The sequence below is a fragment of the Phoxinus phoxinus genome (genome assembly GCF_949152265.1).
Source record: "Phoxinus phoxinus genome assembly, chromosome: 14".
NCBI lineage: Eukaryota > Metazoa > Chordata > Actinopteri > Cypriniformes > Leuciscidae > Phoxinus > Phoxinus phoxinus.
In genome coordinates this window covers 3,930,222-3,948,645 of record NC_136889.1, presented here as the reverse complement: position 1 = coordinate 3,948,645, position 18,424 = coordinate 3,930,222, and the positions used below count along the sequence as shown (strand labels likewise).

General features: G+C 36.0%; 2 protein-coding genes across 2 annotated transcripts; both read left to right on the top strand.

Annotated features, from left to right (window-relative positions):
- The first annotated feature begins 1,918 nt into the window (after positions 1–1,918).
- On the top strand, positions 1,919–9,325 carry mtrf1l (mitochondrial translational release factor 1-like). Its single transcript, XM_079634454.1, has 7 exons — positions 1,919–2,469; positions 2,549–2,628; positions 3,647–3,830; positions 3,966–4,129; positions 5,069–5,186; positions 6,938–7,074; positions 9,076–9,325. Exons 1-7 carry the CDS (start codon positions 2,058–2,060, stop codon positions 9,283–9,285), a joined length of 1,305 nt encoding a protein of 434 aa, XP_079490580.1. The 5' UTR covers positions 1,919–2,057; the 3' UTR covers positions 9,286–9,325.
- A 1,677-nt stretch (positions 9,326–11,002) lies between these two features.
- Positions 11,003–18,277, top strand: fbxo5 (F-box protein 5). The gene is made up of 5 exons (XM_079634519.1): positions 11,003–11,257; positions 12,312–12,976; positions 13,061–13,151; positions 15,034–15,210; positions 17,611–18,277. Exons 2-5 carry the CDS (start codon positions 12,336–12,338, stop codon positions 17,860–17,862), a joined length of 1,161 nt encoding a protein of 386 aa, XP_079490645.1. The 5' UTR covers positions 11,003–11,257; positions 12,312–12,335; the 3' UTR covers positions 17,863–18,277.
- Positions 18,278–18,424: the final 147 nt, after the last annotated feature.

Here is an 18,424-nt window from a genome sequence, read left to right as displayed (position 1 = left end):
AAAAACTGTAATGACTTCTGCCTTTTTTTGTTCAGCGACACTTACTACAGACAGTACATGCATAAGTGTGTTGTAAAATATTTGAGAATATTGTTTCTATACTCAAACACACAAATACACGGTAACAAATATATTTTATTTTTCAAATATATTTGCACATACAGTGGTTCTACATACAAAACAACAGAGTAATTTACTGTATACAGTTACAGTTAAAAAAAAAAAAATCCAATGTTGGCATCCATTGCTCATTGAAGAGTTCCTGTTGCCGGTTTATGCTAAAGCTCTGATTGCTGATTGTAAAACTGTGTGACGGTGTTTGCCCGTGTGATGAGTCAGTGTGCATATTTGAATGGCAGTGTGTTATTGTGAAAACAATACATTTTCTGCATGAAAATAGTGCCAAATGCAGAGAATTGTGTGTAGTGTTTTGAAAAAAGTGTGTTTTAGAGCTGCAAATTGAGTGTAAAGCAGGAATTGTGCTTGTAGTTTAGTAGAATTGGTTCAGGGGGTTGGTGAATGAGTTACATGTTGTGGTCATTGTGTCTCAAGTACCAGTATTTGTGTGTGAACAATTGAGAAAAACTGTAAATATTTTCTGTTTCTATTGCATTGGTGTTTACAGTGTACTTGTTACCCCTCTCAGTACTTTCACTGTAGAACATTGTATTGAAATGTAGATATAAGCCTATGCAAGACCAAAGAGCTTTAGATAGAACAACAGTGTTTACATGGTATATCCACAAATTTACTATAAAGAAGTGTTTGCCATTTGATGTAAATGCTTCATTCTGACATGTGTTTATGGCATTTTGAATGCAGTGTTACATTTTGCATTTTGTGTGTAGAGTTTTGTAAAAAGGTGACATAGTTTTGAAAACGTGCGTAAGCAACTGTAAAATGAAATAAAACTTGATTATACATTTATGTTAAATAACTTTGCTAATACTGCCATCTATTGGTTATTATAGACAGTACTGTCGTTGTTTCTTCTAAATTTTGTCTTGATTTTGCTGGAATGTATTATAGTGTGCAATTTATTATTACAGTAATAAAGTATTGTGTGTGTGTGTGTGTGTGTGTGTGTGTGTGTGTGTGTGTGTGTGTATGTGTGTGTGTGTGTGTGTGTGTGTGTGTGTGTGTGTGTGTGTGTGTGTGTGTGTGTGTGTGTGTGTGTGTGTGTGTGTGGTTTTAACACACTCTAATAAATAAATAAATACATAATTTTAAAATGACCTTGGCAATACCACCATCTCCTGGTTTAATGTGGTACTGTTTTACACGATTTGGAATTTATTGTAGTATTTCTTCATTATCTAATAAATTATTAGACTAATAATAATTATCTTATTTTATTATCTTATACCGTCTTGATTTTAAAATATTATATTAATATATTGCGTATAGCCTACACAATGCGTTAATGAAAAAAATAAAAATAAATTTAATGAAATGTTTACCTAAAATAAACAACGCTGGCAATGCTGCCAAAATAAAACGCCTTTATAAACAATATTAATGTAAATTAATAAAAAATAATATTTAAATATATATAATAATAATAACAATTATTATTATTATTATTATTAAAACTATATGGACATGTTTATTATATATAATGGAAATTAAAATGATTCAAATAAACAAGTAAAACAAATTTAAATAGTAATGTGCTCCATATTCCAATAAACACAGATGTTTCGTGTTGACGAACTATCGTGATGAACTTTAATTTTGATTTAAAATGTGTATACATTTATTTTTACATAATGTTCCTAAATGTTGGACAATGTAAAGTCTTTTTTTTTTTTTTTTTTTTTTTTTTATGTAATGCATAAATGTCAGATCGTCTTGAATCTATATTTCCAGAATGTTTGTAATGTTACGGACTTTTATTTTGAAAAAAGCAAAATCACCCGGAAAAAGAAGCTTCGCACAGTACATGTGAATGTTGTGGTTCATAGATGTCAACTGAAGGCTGCAATAAAGTTGTGTTTGTAAAACTATTTAAATAGTAAATGCTTTTATTCTCCTTTAACTGCGGCACTTGAGTGGAGATGGCAGTCGTTGGCTTTAGTAAGAGTCTTCAGCTGCTGAATGTGACACTGTTCAGGAGTGCAGGAGTCATTAGAAGAGCAGTATGCAGATGTCCAGCCATTCACAGGACTATTAACAGCACAATACCACACACTCAAAGAGCCTTTCATACATCCCAGTCTGTGCTGGTCACTAAGATACTGTCTGTGGATGAGATCTTCAACAAGAAGTCTTTACATGACTATCTGAAGAAGAAGGAAATAGAGTATAACACATGGTTGGACTCCATCAGTACTGAAAACCAACCACTGGATGTTGAGGATGTAAAAATGAAAAGGACTAATCGCACTGCACTAGGGCATTTGGTACAAAAAATCAAAGAATTGGAGGAAAAACAGAAGGAGTTGGAGGAAACACAGGACTTGCTGAAATGTAATGAACTGTGAAATTTGCAGTTAAATTGAAAAGCTTTCTAGAGTGCCATTTCATTTGCATTTGCATCTCATTTCAGACAATGACCCAGAATTACATGAGCTTGCAGAGTCTGAGAAGGAAACCTGTCTGGCAGCCATTCAAGATCTCAAACAAGAGGTGAGGTGTGAAATCCTCCCATTAACATGTCAGTCGCCTTTATTAAATAAATTACCCTTATTGATTGCCTTGCAGACCTCGCACAGTCACTGATTTTTTTTAAAGTGTACCAAGGAATGAGATGGATGACATGTAAACACTCACAGACCTTATGGGTCTTACATATCTAAGTTTTATAGTTTATTAAAAAAAATTTATAAAAATAAAATAAATAAATATATATATATATATATATATATATATATATATATATATATATATATATATATATATATATATATATAGTATAAAAAGATTAACCCTGCTTTATTATGTTATTATTACAATATTATTATAAATAATCAGTAAATGTGCATGAACTAGAAATGAATATATAGAATAAATTAATTTAATTGAAAATATTATATGTATGTATATTATAGACAGTTTATATATATATATGTAATATAAATAATAATCATATATATATATATATATATATATATATAATATATATATATATAAATAAATATATAATTACATACAATTTATATATAAATAAATAATATATAATTACATACAATTTATTTATATATATATATATATAAATTGTATGTAATTATGTATTATTTACTGGATACGTTAACGGTGTTGTTTAAAAATGCATAAATTAATAACTTGTACATTTACTTATACATTTATAATTGTACCATTGGTATATATATATACCAATATATATATATTGCTTTTAAATTAATTCATTTACTGGATACATTCACTGTATTGTTTAAAAATAAATAAATAAATAAATAAATAAATAAATAAATAAATAACATCCAGTTATAATATAACCAGTGAATATACATTATACAATATAACATCAATAGCATGACTTGATTATTTATTTATTTGTTACTCTCATTGAATTATTACTTTTTAAGGCAGTACAAAAAGTAGTACAAAAATGTTGTATGTCAAACCAAACCAAGTTTAAACATCATGTAAACAGACTCTCAACACTTAATGTTCTGTGTTCCAGATTGTATCTCTGCTGATCCCAGAAGAGGACTCGGACATGAGTGACCTGGTCCTAGAGGTCACTATGGGGGTCGGAGGTCAAGAAGCTATGCTCTTCACCGCAGAGATCTTCGATATGTATCAGTCTTTCGCTGCTTTCAATGGCTGGGACTTTGGAATCCTGGAGGTCATGTCTAGTGAACTAGGTTGACAAATTTGTCTATTTCTATCCTGCCATAGGCAAAGACTCTATAAACTCTTAACAATTTGTGTCAGTGATTGTGTTTTTGTGATCATGTGCCCTGAACGCTCATTCCCAGTGCTGTATTTGGCTTGTTTAGGGGGCATCAGACATGCAGCAGCCAGTATCAGTGGTCCACTCAGCTATAAAAAGTTGAAGTTTGAAGCTGGTGTCCATCGTGTCCAGAGGGTCCCGAAAACAGAAAGTAAAGGCCGCATACACACCAGCACGATGACCGTGGCCATACTTCCTCAACCCACTGAGGTACACACAACACTTCAGCTCTATTAACATACAGGTGAAACTCGAAAAATGTGAATATGGTGCAAAAGTTCAGTAATTCAACTTAAAAGGTGAAACTAATATATTATATAGACTCATTACATAAAAAGTGAGATATTTCAAGCATTTATTTTTTATAATTTTGATGTTTTCATAGCTGGAAGCCATAATCGTTTTCACAATATTATAATTTTGAATTTGGGGTTTTCATAAGCTGTAAGCCATAATCATCAAAATTATAACAAATAAAGGCTTGAAATATCTCACTTTGCATGTAATGAGTCTTTATAATATATTAGTTTCACCTTTTTAAGTTGAATTACTGAACTTTTGCACCATATTCAAATTTTTCGAGTTTCACCTGTAAATGCATGTGTAAATTAGGTGTTATTATTAAAAATAGAATCGGTATTTCATGAGAAAGCCTTGTTCTTTGAGCAGTATTCAGGTATAAGTGGTTATCCATCTTATTGCGTTGTTTAAAAACCTATTTATACTCTTGTGCGTTTAATGTCTTGTGAAAGTTGGATCTAGATATATCTTGTACAGCATCTAATAAGTTAGAAACTCCGAGGCACTTGAAATCAGTAGATTTTTTTTTTAAAAAGACTTTATTTCATTGAGGGCTCAAAACATTAAAAATGGTGACAGATCCACATACGCGTTGCGGCTTTACATGCCTTCGTCAGGGTGTGACAGGGTTTTTAAAAAAATTTGACTTATTTCGAGTGCCTTGGAGTTCCTAACTTATTAGATTCTGTATCCCATACAACCAAAGAGCACTGAGATTTTACACCCTGAAGCAGCACTTCTTTTTGCATTCTTTGCTCTGATATCTTGTACAGCACTTTGGTCAACCAAGGTGTGAACTTAAAACGTAAAGTAAACTTGAAACTTTCATTTTCTCTTTTCCCCTTACAGATCTCATTTACCATCAACCCCAAAGATCTGAGGATAGATACGATGAGAGCCAGTGGAGCAGGAGGACAGCATGTCAACACCACCGACAGCGCTGTGAGGATCGTCCATCTACCCACAGGTCAGCAGAAGGGTGTAGATGTCCCTGCCAATATCCAGCCACTACCGAATTGTCACTAACAAATTTTTTTATCAAGCAATTAAAAAAATCTTTATATGTAACCACTGTTGTTGTCATTTTGCCCACATCTGAGAAGTCAAATTAAACACGCTTGAAAACTTTAGGGACGTGCATTTAGTGCATAGATGGAGTAAGGTACCGTAAGTGTTTGAAACAAAGTCTATGTGTTCAGTTCAGTTGAATAGTAAAGTTTACCCTCTTAACTTAATGTTGTTAAACTGAAAGTACAAAGCTCAAATTTCCACAAGATTAAAAACAACACTAAAATAAGAGCGTGCCGTTAATGAGATGCATGTAGAAGTTGTGTGTTTCTACAGCAACAGTACACACACACACTCAGTCGCGTTTTCTTTCAGAATCATTTGTTTAGTATATTTTTGCTATTCAAATAAAGTGATGCACAGTGTCATCAAGAAACAAAAAACACTGTTATTCGCAGTAAGTGCTTTATATACATTATGCAATATTTACTGATTATGTTAATGTATGAGAGATGTTGACGATTGCATTATGGACAGTCAAGTTAAAGTCTCCTTGTCATATTACCAAGGTAATATTACATATTATATTTAACTTATTACATTACATACATCATTTAAGTCAATACAGACTAAAAACCTTAATGTCAATCCCTGAATAATGTTTTTTGCTGTATACTTGTTTAAATATTCTATCATAAAGTACGGAAAGCTTGTTGGTTTACAATACATAATCTAAATGATGTTATGAGTTATGAGTGGGTTAACTACCATATCTATAAATTTAGGCTTTAGATGACTTGAAATTGCAGTCAAAAGTGCTTTTATGTCCCCACCAATGTCAAAATCAAACCTACATCAAAACTATGTTGTTATTATAAATTTACTGTTGTGTGTATATTTAATAGTAATATTGTGAAATATTTTTAAAACATTTCTATTTGAATGTATTTTAAAATGTAATATATATATATTTAGACTCATTACATGCAAAGTGAGATATTTCAAGCCTTTATTTGTTATAATTTTGATGATTATGGCTTACAGCTTATGAAAACCTTTTCCCAATATTCTAATTTCGAATTTGGGGTTTTCATAAGCTGTAAGCCATAATCATCAAAATTATAACAAATAAAGGCTTGAAATATCTCACTTTGCATGTAATGAGTCTATATAATATATTAGTTTCACCTTTTAAGTTGAATTACTGAAATAAATGAACTTTTGCACCATATTCACATGTATTCCTGTGACGCAAAGGTACAATTTCAGCATCATTACTTCAGTCCTCCGTGTCAGATGATAATAATAAATGTCATAATGAAGAAGACGTGAAGCCTGTGAAGAGACGACTCGACGCCTGTGAAGAGACGACCCAACGCCGGCGATATGTTATGCCCTAAATTTATGATTAACTAAATGTATTTTTGTATGTACATTTCTGAAATGCATTTTCTGTAAAGCTGCTTTGAAACAATATGTATTGTGAAAAGCGCTATACAAATAAATTTGAATTGAATTGAATAATAACCATAATAAATATTAATAATATAGGTATAATGGTTTCCACAAAAATACCAAGCATCATGTGACACTGAAGACTGGAGTAATGATGCTCAAAGTTCAGCTTTGCATCACAGGAATAAATAGCATATATATAGCTATTTAATAGCAAATATATATATGACTTATTCATAATTTTCCTATTTTCAGGCACAATGTCTGAGTGCCAGCAGGAGCGCTCCCAGATCAAGAACAAAGAGACGGCGATGACTCTCCTGAGAGCCAAACTCTACAGCGCCCGGCTGGAGGACGAGACCAGCAAGAGATACCAGGCGCGCAAACTCCAGGTACATCGAAATCAACACTTTAAACACGAAAACATGACAGTCATTCATCAGGGCATGTTATTCAAAAGAGGATATTTTTAGCAAAATATAATCTTCCTCTGAAATAAATAACACATCCGTCACACAGGTTATTGGGCAATGAATTCCCGCCCTACATTTAGTTTCTCTGAATATCTTGTTTTACATGGAAGTACATTGCATTAACAGTGCAAACATCAACTCATATTGAATTTAACTTTATTAATGCACAGAATAAGGCTACTGTAGAATTGTCAGTGTTGATGTATAAGTGACTATCTAATATCAGATATAATTGGTTTAGTTGATTTATGTATAGGCGTCATTTTCGGTGGGGACGCGTACCCACCAGACATCGTCATCATGAGTCATTTTGTACCCACCACCTTTTTAGGGTTCCTAGTAGGGCTGTAACGATACACCAAACCCACGATTCGGTTCGTATCACGATTTTTGACCCACGATTTGGTTCGTATCAGGTTTTTTTGTTTTTGTTTTTTTTAATCTCCATGTTTTCGGTGCTGATGCAGTGGTGACCCGTTCATGTAACATGTAAGGGTGGCGCTGCCAATAAAGCACCTAAAAGCTGTCACAAATAGCCTATGTCAAATATAGCAAAGAGACATTTTAGTTATTACAGTTTTTCTCGATTGCTTAAACACATTTCTTGAAACTATGCCTCATATTCTCAAAACAGTAAACACAAATCCATAATGTCTCACCCAATTCCCCAAACATCCTATTTTCAGGTCAAAATGAAGCTCTACACTCAAAACCATTCACTCTTGCTGAAAAACCAAACTTTGTCCTCAGACTGGACACACAAGCCATCGAAATCACACACACTACAACATAGTCTTACACACTGGTGTAATAAATTCAAAACAACATTTCCAAAACTGACTCCCTGACTTCTTTCTTCATGTCTTTCTGGATCTATTGTTCCAAAACTCAATAAACTGATTCGGGCCATTTTATCTATCTATTGAAGGATCTGATTGATGTGTGTTAAATTTCGACTCTTAGAGTTTTCACCTGGGCAATTGTGTGCTAACTGAGCTGAAGCTGTGCTGACTTGAGTGAACAATACTGAATACTAGTGCTTTCTAAATGACCACATGGTGTAGGCAATGAGAAATGAAGGGATTTGTGTTTATAGTTTAGTGAAATGGGTGTGCTTTTTGATAAATGGCATTATGGTTTTGAAATTTTAGTTCAAAAGCCTGGTTATAGTGTTTAAGCAATCGAGAAAAACTGTAATAAACAAGTGTTTTCTGTGTCGGCTGCAAAGTTGAAATTGACGATGCTGAGTCGCGATCTTCGCAGTAGTGAACGCGGCAGAGAGAAATGCATATTTCATACGGATTACATAGTTTTCTTTCGTTTTTGAATTGTTCTGTTTAAAAGTATGATTTCAAGCGTTCTGTAGATAATAGAAATATTTCTCAGGTCTGTGAGGCAAGTAGTCTATGCTGAGTTTCGGTTCATTTATGAGACGAGCTCCAGTTCATGCGCCGGCGCCCGTGACGTTGTGATAGGCCTATCTATTATCTGCTTTACTTATTATTTATTAAATCCAGGCAATTGGTTGATGAAACATTGATTAAACTTAAGATACAATTAATACAAAACGAAATTCGCATTAAAGAAAGGCTTTGTGCTTTCTGTTTGAGGTCTCTGTGAAAGTTTTAAAGCAGTTTAATGAACTGTCACGTCCGTAACATTGTTTTTTCCTCATAAATGCGAACACGAGAAATAAAATAAAAGGATTTTTTTATGTTCTGTGGAGAGCATAGTAGCTTAGAGAGCTTACATTAGTACATGACCTGCTCGAAAGAGAAAAAAATAATGCTTCATTGTACCCAGCACTTCTGAAAATGCACTTCCGAATGCGTCTCTGTCCCCAGCACATTTCTAACCAAACTGACGCCCATGGATTAATGTTAAGTATATATAAACTACATTTTACTTCTCTTATTACAGATTGGCACCAAAGGCAGATCAGAGAAAATCAGGACGTATAACTTCTCACAGGACCGGATCACTGATCACAGGATTGGAAAAACCATTCATGACGTGCGTGGATTTTTACAAGGAGAGGAACTGCTAGAGGAGATGATTGTGTTTTTGCAACAGTTTTCTGAACAGGAATCCCTCATGGACGTTCTCGAGGACAATGATCAGAATCAGTAGTTATTTGTGGCAATAAAAAAATGTGTAAAAGTTTGGCTTCATGGGTGTCAGATTGAATTGTGAGCACAGCCGTCTAGTCACTCTGAGGAGCTTCACACACACACACACACACACACACACACACACACACACACACACACACACACACACACACACACACACACTGTGCTTTCTCTTGAAGTTCACACAGCGCTGTGAAATGCTTTGGTGAGGTGACTAATTACAGCCAGTTTGACTTTTACAGTTGTTTGAGATTTTTCTTAAATCATTTTCTAGAGATTTAACTCATTTCTAGAGCCATTTCTAGCTCATAAAATAATATGTAGAGCTGGCTATAACATACTGTACATTTCCACATAAATTATTATTTGTTACTTTTTTTAATACCAGGATTTTAAATCACATAGTTACATAGTAATATAGTTTAAAATGTATTCCTGTGATACAACGCTGCATTTTCCAGCTTCGTTACTCCAGTCTTCACATGATATTTCAGAAATCATTCCAAGATCATTTCCTTTTATCAATGTGTTTTTTGGAAATCATAATACACTGCCATTTAAAAGTTTGGGGTAAGTAAGATTTAAAAAGAAATTAGTACTTTTATTTAGCCAAGGCACATTCAAATTATAAAAAAAAGACATTTATGTAATTAATAAATACTACAAAAAAAGGTCTATTTTTAATAAATGCTCTTCTTTTGAACTTTCTATCCATCAAAGAATCCTTAAAAAAACAGTTTCCACAAAAATACTAAGCAGCACAACTGTTTACAGTTTTTTACGATCGCTATGACAGTTTTTTCAATACATTTAACAATTTTCCTAAACTCTTAACACACCAAAACACCTAAAACACACAATTGGCAAAACGGTTAATTTCATGCTCAAAATCACACATTGTAAACTAATTTTCAAAATACAATAATACACTAACACAATACACTATGTCTAACAAAACACTGCAAACATGTTTCAAAATCAAATAATTATTCAAAACACTAACACGTTCTCTTCCAACAGGAACATTTAGTCAAACATAACACAATGACAAAAAAAACAGTAACATCAGCTGAAATTACAGAAACTGCATTAGTTTATGTGTCGGGTCTGCCCTTATACAATAGACAGTATATTGTATTGATCATAGATTGTGGTTTGCACTGTAGTTTCTTGTGAAGCCTCTCTACATTTTTGTTTAGTTGGGTTCAGTAAATGCATGCTTTTCTTTTCTTTTGCTGCAGAAATTCAATACAAAAAATGAATGACCATCTCAGAGTAGCTTTATGTACAGTTTATGAAAGAAAAAACTGTAACATGAATAATAATAATAATAATAATAAATGTTTCTTGAGCAGTAAATCAGCATATTAGAATGATTTCTGAAGGATCGTTCATCATGTGAAATTTAAGGCTGGAGCTGAAAATTCAGCCTTGATCACAGAAACAAGGCAATTAAAATTGTAATAATGTTACTGGTTCTGTATTTTTAATACAATAGATGCAGCCTTGGTGAGATTAAGAGACTACTTTTAAAAACCCTTAGTGTTTTCAAACTTTTGGGTACTGGTACTGGAACTGTATACTCTCGATTAAAGCAATAAAAACTAAATTTTAAAGTCCACTTTATTGATTTATTTAAAAAAGGCGCTTTTTCCCCAAGGCGCGCCTTTGATTGGGTGGCGCTCTTTATGTATGTTGACGTTTAGGATCTATCTGCGTCATGACATCACTTCAGTGTTCCGCCGAGCGCGTTCATTGGCTGCGGGTCGTTTAAAGGTATTCCGCTGCGCTCTGGTTGGCCGCAAGGTTTATTCGCCAAATTTCAAATGCATTTTCAAGTGGCGCTTTTTCCTGAAGCTCACTAACCATTGTGTTGCCGCTTAAATGCTTGTACTACCACTGCAATAGCGACCAGGACGTGTTTGTAACGACATATGAGGACTATACAAACGTGATTTTATCTTTTAGAGGTAAGAGGCGACTACTTTAATATTATATTTGTGTAGTTTCCTGAAAATATAAGCCTTTTTGAACAAATAGTTGCTAGTTGTCCGGCCATTTTTGCGTTCCCTCAATATGATGGTCTCCGATTTTAGTTTAATATTGTATTTTTGTAAAATGCAATTTAGCTATTTGTATTATAGAAGGCATTCAAAGACCCAGTTTGAGCATTTTCGCGTAAGAACATAGATTGTAAGTTGTCTTAAAGCTAGTATGTAGCCTCGGTAGTGTGCATCATAAGGAGCCACGTCAGGAATGCATGCACTTAGGCGCGCAAAATTAAAAGTACAAATAAACGCTTCTCCTGTATAACATCTGAACACATTAAACATCATGCAATCAAAATGATGTATTTTAACTTGCATTATCACTGTGTTTTAATATTAAGGCTGTAATGCTTAAAACGTGAGCAGGCTAATGTGCTTTCATTTGAGCCTAAAAAAGGAGGGACTTTGTGTTTCTATAGGAGTTTATCATTATTTTAATAAACGTATTGGACACAACACATCAAGATAATCTGTAATTAGTTAATGCAGTTCCAATATAGGCCTACATTGTAAAAAATTACTTCCATATTAGGTATTTGTGCATCTAAGCTTAAGTAAATGTTAATGTGATACTAAGTCATGTTTTCTGGTTATCTTTTTTAAATTAAATTCGTTTTTACCGAAAACAAGTAAAATCTGCCAATGGGGTAAGAAATAATAACTTATTTGAAATGGAAATTTTTTAATTTCTTTTTTTACACTCCATTGGCAGATATGTATTGTTTTTCGCAAAAAGGAGGAAGAAGGGCTTCATACCTTAAAAGGTAGTTTAGGATCTCAAATAAATGCATCTTGATTTAGTCTAAGAGTGTTAAAGAGTTAGAAGTGTTTTTCTGTGTATACTTATATTTACTGTTTGTAAATATCAAACTAGTGGTTTGACTAATGTGGATTTATAAAATGTTCTCATTGGGTTAGTAATGACATGTAACAATTTATCCAACATGCTTTAATGTCTTATTTCTCATTTCTCTAGTTTGCGGTCTGAATCGGCCTCAGTATGAAGTGTCCAAGCTACAGTGATGATTGTACTGTTTTATGCCACATGGAGAAAGCTAAACCGGACCTCGGTGAGATGAAGCGCCACGCCGTTTCTCCACGGAAAACAGCCGCCCCAAGCTCACCGGTGACGGCCATCATCTCCACCCCAATGGAGGCCAGAACCAAAGGCCCCCACAATAAAGAAAACTACCAGAATAAGCGTCATTCTCTGGAGGTGGCGTCCGACGACGAGGTGATTCTCAGCAGTTGTGGTGGCCTAACTGAGGACAGTGGCTACCTTTCCCTCCAAAACAGCCGGCTGGATCACGGGGACGTGGGTGGCGTGGACTCATTGGAGAGGAGTCAAGTGGAAAATGTGTCCTCTCAATCCTTGGACGCTGAGTGTCATTCTGCGCCCTGTCTGCCCGTGCTGAATTTCCAGGAGGAGGTGTGCAGAGAACTGGTTAAAAGCTATAAAAAGAGCAAAAACTTCGACTGGACCGTCGTCAATAAGGTTGCTGTGAATTTCGGGCTGCATAATGTGATCGGTGGGAAGATGGGTCTGCAGTTTGTGGACATCCTTTGTGACCTGTTGAAGAAAGACATGAGGCACATTCTCGCAAGGGTCTTGGGCCTGCTGGGAGATAGCGACTTAGTAAGGTAAAGTCCTGTTTCGTTATTTTTCCTGTGACTTGTTCTGACACTGATGTGCATCTGACTGACTGTCTGTTTGTTCTGTTGCAGCTGTAAAAAAGTGAGCCGGACGTGGCGGAAAATCATTTCCGAGGATCATGTGGCCCTTCAGCGCTGCAAAAGAGCAGAAAGAGCGCAAAGGGTAAGAGACATTCAGATGACAACTGGACTGATTCACCCGTGTCCTGTCTTAACTTTTATATAATGCAAAGTTCACATTGTAATGGTTTAGTTTAAGCTAAATCAGTAGCGGCGCCAGGATTTTGATTGTAGGTGGGCCTCCAGAAAACTGGATGGGCCAGTTAAAATAAGCCAAATAGTCCCCTTCATCTCCGTTTCAGCGCTTTTCTGAGGACAGCGACCACGTAGCCTACCTACGCAACACGTTCTAATGAAAGTGCGTATGATCGTATCTATACCACGAATTGTATTTCTCGTGTCATTTATACGCCAAAAATGTTTTTGTTTTTTTTGCCTGCGCATGACACACAGTTTTCGCGTGCATATGGTATTTGAATAACTTTTAAAATGAGGTGAAGTTGAACATGGAGCAGTTTTTCCCGTGTACGGGGATGGAAAACCCGGAGTGGAGTCAGAGCTGAGTGATTACAGAACGCTTAGAGTGGAGAGAGGAAAGTGTTTTCGCTCCACTCCAGGCTTTGATCACATCCCCCTCAGTAATGTAAATAGGCTACACTTCATCTTTCCTTAATTTAAGACCTATTCAAACTGAAATTAAGACATTTATTACACTATTTGAGAAACGTAAGCATATTTACGGCCTTAAAATTATGAAAAGTGAATAAAAAAAATTAGGACAGGCGGGAACCCTGCAATTAACAGAAATCCGTCGTAGCGGCGGAGAACTTTAATCCCTGATACAGACAGCCTTTGCGGGCGGCCTAACCTTACTTGCCTTGCTGGTGTGAGGGGGTGGCTACTGGAGGACTTGTTGGGGAAAGGGCGGCCGAGCAGGACGGAGTTTCCTCCTCCTGGTCCAGCTCCTCTGAGCATTTTTTGCTGAATTGAAATGAAAATAAGCTGCTTTGTTTTGTTTTGCGTTTCATATTAGCTACTGTATGTGTCTGTCTCATTGAGCTTGCTTGAAAAGCTTTCGCGCTAAAGTCATTCATTTCATTGGATCGCTTGATGGTGACGATGCAGCCTGTGGGCAGGCTTAAGAGTCCACACGTGGGGTAGAAGCCGCTGATTGGCGCTTTCACTCAAAGCTTTCCTCTGGCTGCTTATTGGATGAACTGGGTCAAAATGGGTGGGCCCGGACCTAAAATGGGTGGGCCTGCCCAATGGTAGCGCCGCGGCTGAGCTAAATTAAATGGACTTGAAGGTGCCAAACAGAATTAAGTTTGTCAAATAACTACCATTGTTTATTTATTAAAGGATAGCCTCTTGAGATGCAACATCTCATTTTCAAGAGGGTCCTATAAACACAAATACAAAAGACAAATCATAAGCAAAAATAATAAATAACATTACAGATACAAATTAATTCATACACAAATTCTCACACCAACCCATCAACTAACATAGTTTACTCAAAAGTTAAATAAATGAGAAACTGACATTTTAACAGATAAAAAAATGAACAAAGAATTGAAACTAACTTAAAATTAAAAGCAAAAACAAGTTGTTTTAAGATATAGAGATAGGGATGATCTGAAAAAGCAAAAAATAAGTTATAGATCTCAAGGAAAGAGGAAGATTATTCCAGATTTTAGATCGCTTAAAGGAAAAACCACCAGTTACAACAAAAAAAACTTTTTTTTCTTTCCACAATGCTTTGATTTAAATATTAGGGTTTTCTTTTATTAAAGAATCACAACAAGAGTTTAGTTTCAATCTTGTATTCACACACACAAAAACCAAATTTTAAGTTTGGAAGTTGTTTTTGAGACCGCAGTTTCACTTAGAAAAGTGTGAACATTTGTGGGTCGAACATGATTAGAGGCTTCATGATTGTTGTTTTGCTATCTTTCAGTTCTAATTGTTTGTTTTTTTTATTCCAGGACTCGGGCCGCCCCATGGGATCATTATCACGAGACTTCACCTTGAACAGGGTGGTGTTCTCTTGCATGCAGGCCGTCGCCTCGACGCCCGTTCACAAGGCCGTTAAGAAGTCGCAGTGCCAGACGGGTGGAGCGCAAAACTCCTCCAAATCAAGTCGCTTCCAACAGTTTCAAGAGGTAAAAAAAAAATCCAACAATAACACTAAATTATGGATCCTTTTCACAGTAAACATCGGAAATCTGGCTTTCATCTCTCTTTTTTAATATATTTTCACTTTAAAAAAAAAGTGTACTTTTATAACACTACTTTGGCATGAAATGACAGAAAACCTATCGATACTGTTGTGTGATTGGCTGAGGGAGGGATGGGTTTGTCTTTCTCTCTTCTGGCCAACATACTGTCTCTAATTTTTCCTCTTATGGGACATTTTCACGGTAACTATGTACTAAAAAGCTTTTCGTGTGCAGACGACAACGTTGTCAAAACGAGCCCGTTCACACGATTCATGAAATGGTTAAAAGCGTTGTATTCTGCTGCTAGGCAAGTAGTTGGCTGTCACTCTTTAAAGCAACACTAAGGGCCAGATTTACGAACCGCTTGTGCCAGTGCAAACCCTCTTTTGGTGTTGAACTCAGGATTTCCTGAAGACACGCAGTGAAAAGGTGTGGACAGGGTTGTTTTTGTCGCTGACCTTATTGCATTTGTAGGAGTTTCCCTTTCAGACACAACATTTATGGGAGAATAGTATTTAAATGAATCGTGCAAGGTGATTTACGAAGGTTTGCGCCATTTACCACCCCCAAAACCCGTCTTAAACCAGGCACTAACTGGTAGATTGTGTTGGTCATTATGGAAATGATCCGGCTGCGTCTGTTCTTTAGTTTGCGTGTCGTCAGTAGATCACGTGCTGAACTTTCCTCTCGCATTGGTGCTTTTTTGGAATTGTTCTCTCGCTAATTTGTCCTGTTTAGTAAATCCGGCCCCATGTCTAATACACCTGCGCATGACCACGGTTTTCACATTTTTATTTACAGACTAATGGCATTGGTTTCAAAAACTTGAACCTTGAAACTAGTTTTCAAATGTTTGTTTTCAGGCCCCCCAAACCGCTGTTGTGTAAATGATTGGCCAAAATACATACGTTTTGTTTTTCCGTGTCGTGTAAACTATTAAAAGTAATAGAACATGGGTTTTTTCTTTTGCTTTAGGAACTAGGGCTGTTTTCGACTAAGGATTTTCATAGTCGAATCTGATTCGTTAGATTTTGCCATAGTCTAACTTTTTTTTTTTAAACTTTTTTTAGATAGCAGCTAGATTTTTTTTCCATTTCAAACAAAAGAGCTAATTTTTATTTTATTTTATTCATTTAAAGCCAGATGAACAAAACATATCACACATACATATATCAAACATCAGAAAAGTTCACATAAAATAGGAACAAATTGGCTTCAAAAACAACGTGCCAAAACATGCCTTTATCTCTCTCTTAGGAACCTATTTCTTGCCTTTTAATTCACAGTTCACACTCGGGAATCGGGATAAAATAAATAAATAAAATTTAACTTAGCGCAACAGCCTGGCACTAGTCCACAATGTCATAAACATTTTTCAAAATACAATAAGCCTGCCTGAATAAATAAAAACAATTACACAACAACGAAAATAAACATAGGCCTAATATAAGTTATAATCGAATGGGCTTTAGAAAGTGCACATGCAGCAAAAAAGAAAAAGGAAAGGATGTCTTCGTTGCTGACGCTTCGCGCGCAGCCTTCAGCTTGCACTTAACTTTCTTTGGGTCATCTTTAACCTTCTCGAAATACTCCCACACTTTTGATTTTTTTAGAAGCCACTGTGAGCCAATAAATCCGTAAATGTTAACAAATGCGGTCCGGACGTTACAGGCATGTAGTGTGCTGCTGCTCATTGGTATAACACTCAGCGCCGCCGCTCCCACCACGCGCATCACGCGCTGTGCCCAAGAGCTGAGGGGGCACCAAAAAAGTAGCCTAATGAAAAATCAATAATTATAATGCCGATATTATTTCAGTATAGAAATACAGACATCCCAAAGGAAGTTCTGGGAGTCTCCCGCATATTTATAGCGGCCCGCGAATGAGTTAAAATCTCCGGAATCTAGAGCAAGCGCGCCCGCGAGACCGAGACTGTGCTCCAAACCGCGCAGCGCGTGCACGACAGAGAGGGAGAGAGAGCAAGTCCGCGCGCGTGTTCCTCATGAAGACGAAGTTTCTCGGGGTAGGGGGCATCACAAATAAATTATGCTTAGGGCACCAAAATGGCTAGCAACGGCTCTGATAACACTTCCCTACTATTCGACCATGAGGTTCATAGTCGAATCGTATCGTCGAATCCTCGACTATTAGAAGTCAGCCCTATTAGGAACACAAATAATTTGTTGTAGTTTCAGTTCACCACTATAGAGGTTTACCCAAATATAACGACTTCAGAACCCGGGAAATGAGTAAAGGGTCAAATTGTCTCTTCAGTTCTGATGCATGCATGAGTTTAGTTGTGTGTTTGGCAGCTGATGTTAATGTGTGGTTTTTTTCTTCTAGGCTGCCAGATCCCTCAAGCAGCACGAGTCTCTACGGCCGTGTGTTCTCTGTGGCTCTCCGGCACGCTTCGACTCCGACATGCAGCAGGCCGTGTGTACGCGCATCAGCTGCGCTTTTGAGTTCTGCACACTGTGCCAGTCGGCGTTCCACAACTCTGACCCGTGCCGAAAATCAGTCCGAGCCTTCACCCCTTCCCACAAGACACTCGTCGCCGGCTCCGCTCGAAGCAAAAGAAACGTCCGGCGCCTCTGAGCAACGCAAGGGAAAATGTTACAAGAACTTTTAAAAAAAAAGTGTCTTTGGGTTCTTAACTGTTTTGAAAGACTTTTAAAAAATGTTTTATCTTCCTAAAATGTGAAGTGAATTGTGCACAAAGTGGAATGCCTACAATCATCCATTGCCAAAAAAGATTCAATAAGGAGGTTAAACAGCCTCTTCCATATTGTAAATGTTGTTTTATAAGATTTTATAAAAAATTATGAATGTTTTATGATGAAATGAACCATTCCTGTCTGTTTTGTCAGAGAAAATGTACATATTTAAATGGTTAAATAAAGCCTGTATATTTTTACATGTTGGTGCTTTATTGACTGGCAATATAATTGAGCCCCCAAATATGTAGTTTTTTTTTTTTTTAAGAGTTCAATTGCTTATTGAGATTTCTATGGCTATTAGAACCAAGAGATTTGCGTGTGTGCTACTTTGTCACATGACTTCTCCATTTGGCCCATAGTTTGTGCATGCTAACTTTATCTGCTCTTGCTGTTCTGTCTGCAGAACCGCTTCAAATCGAACAAATATTGGGTACTTGAGA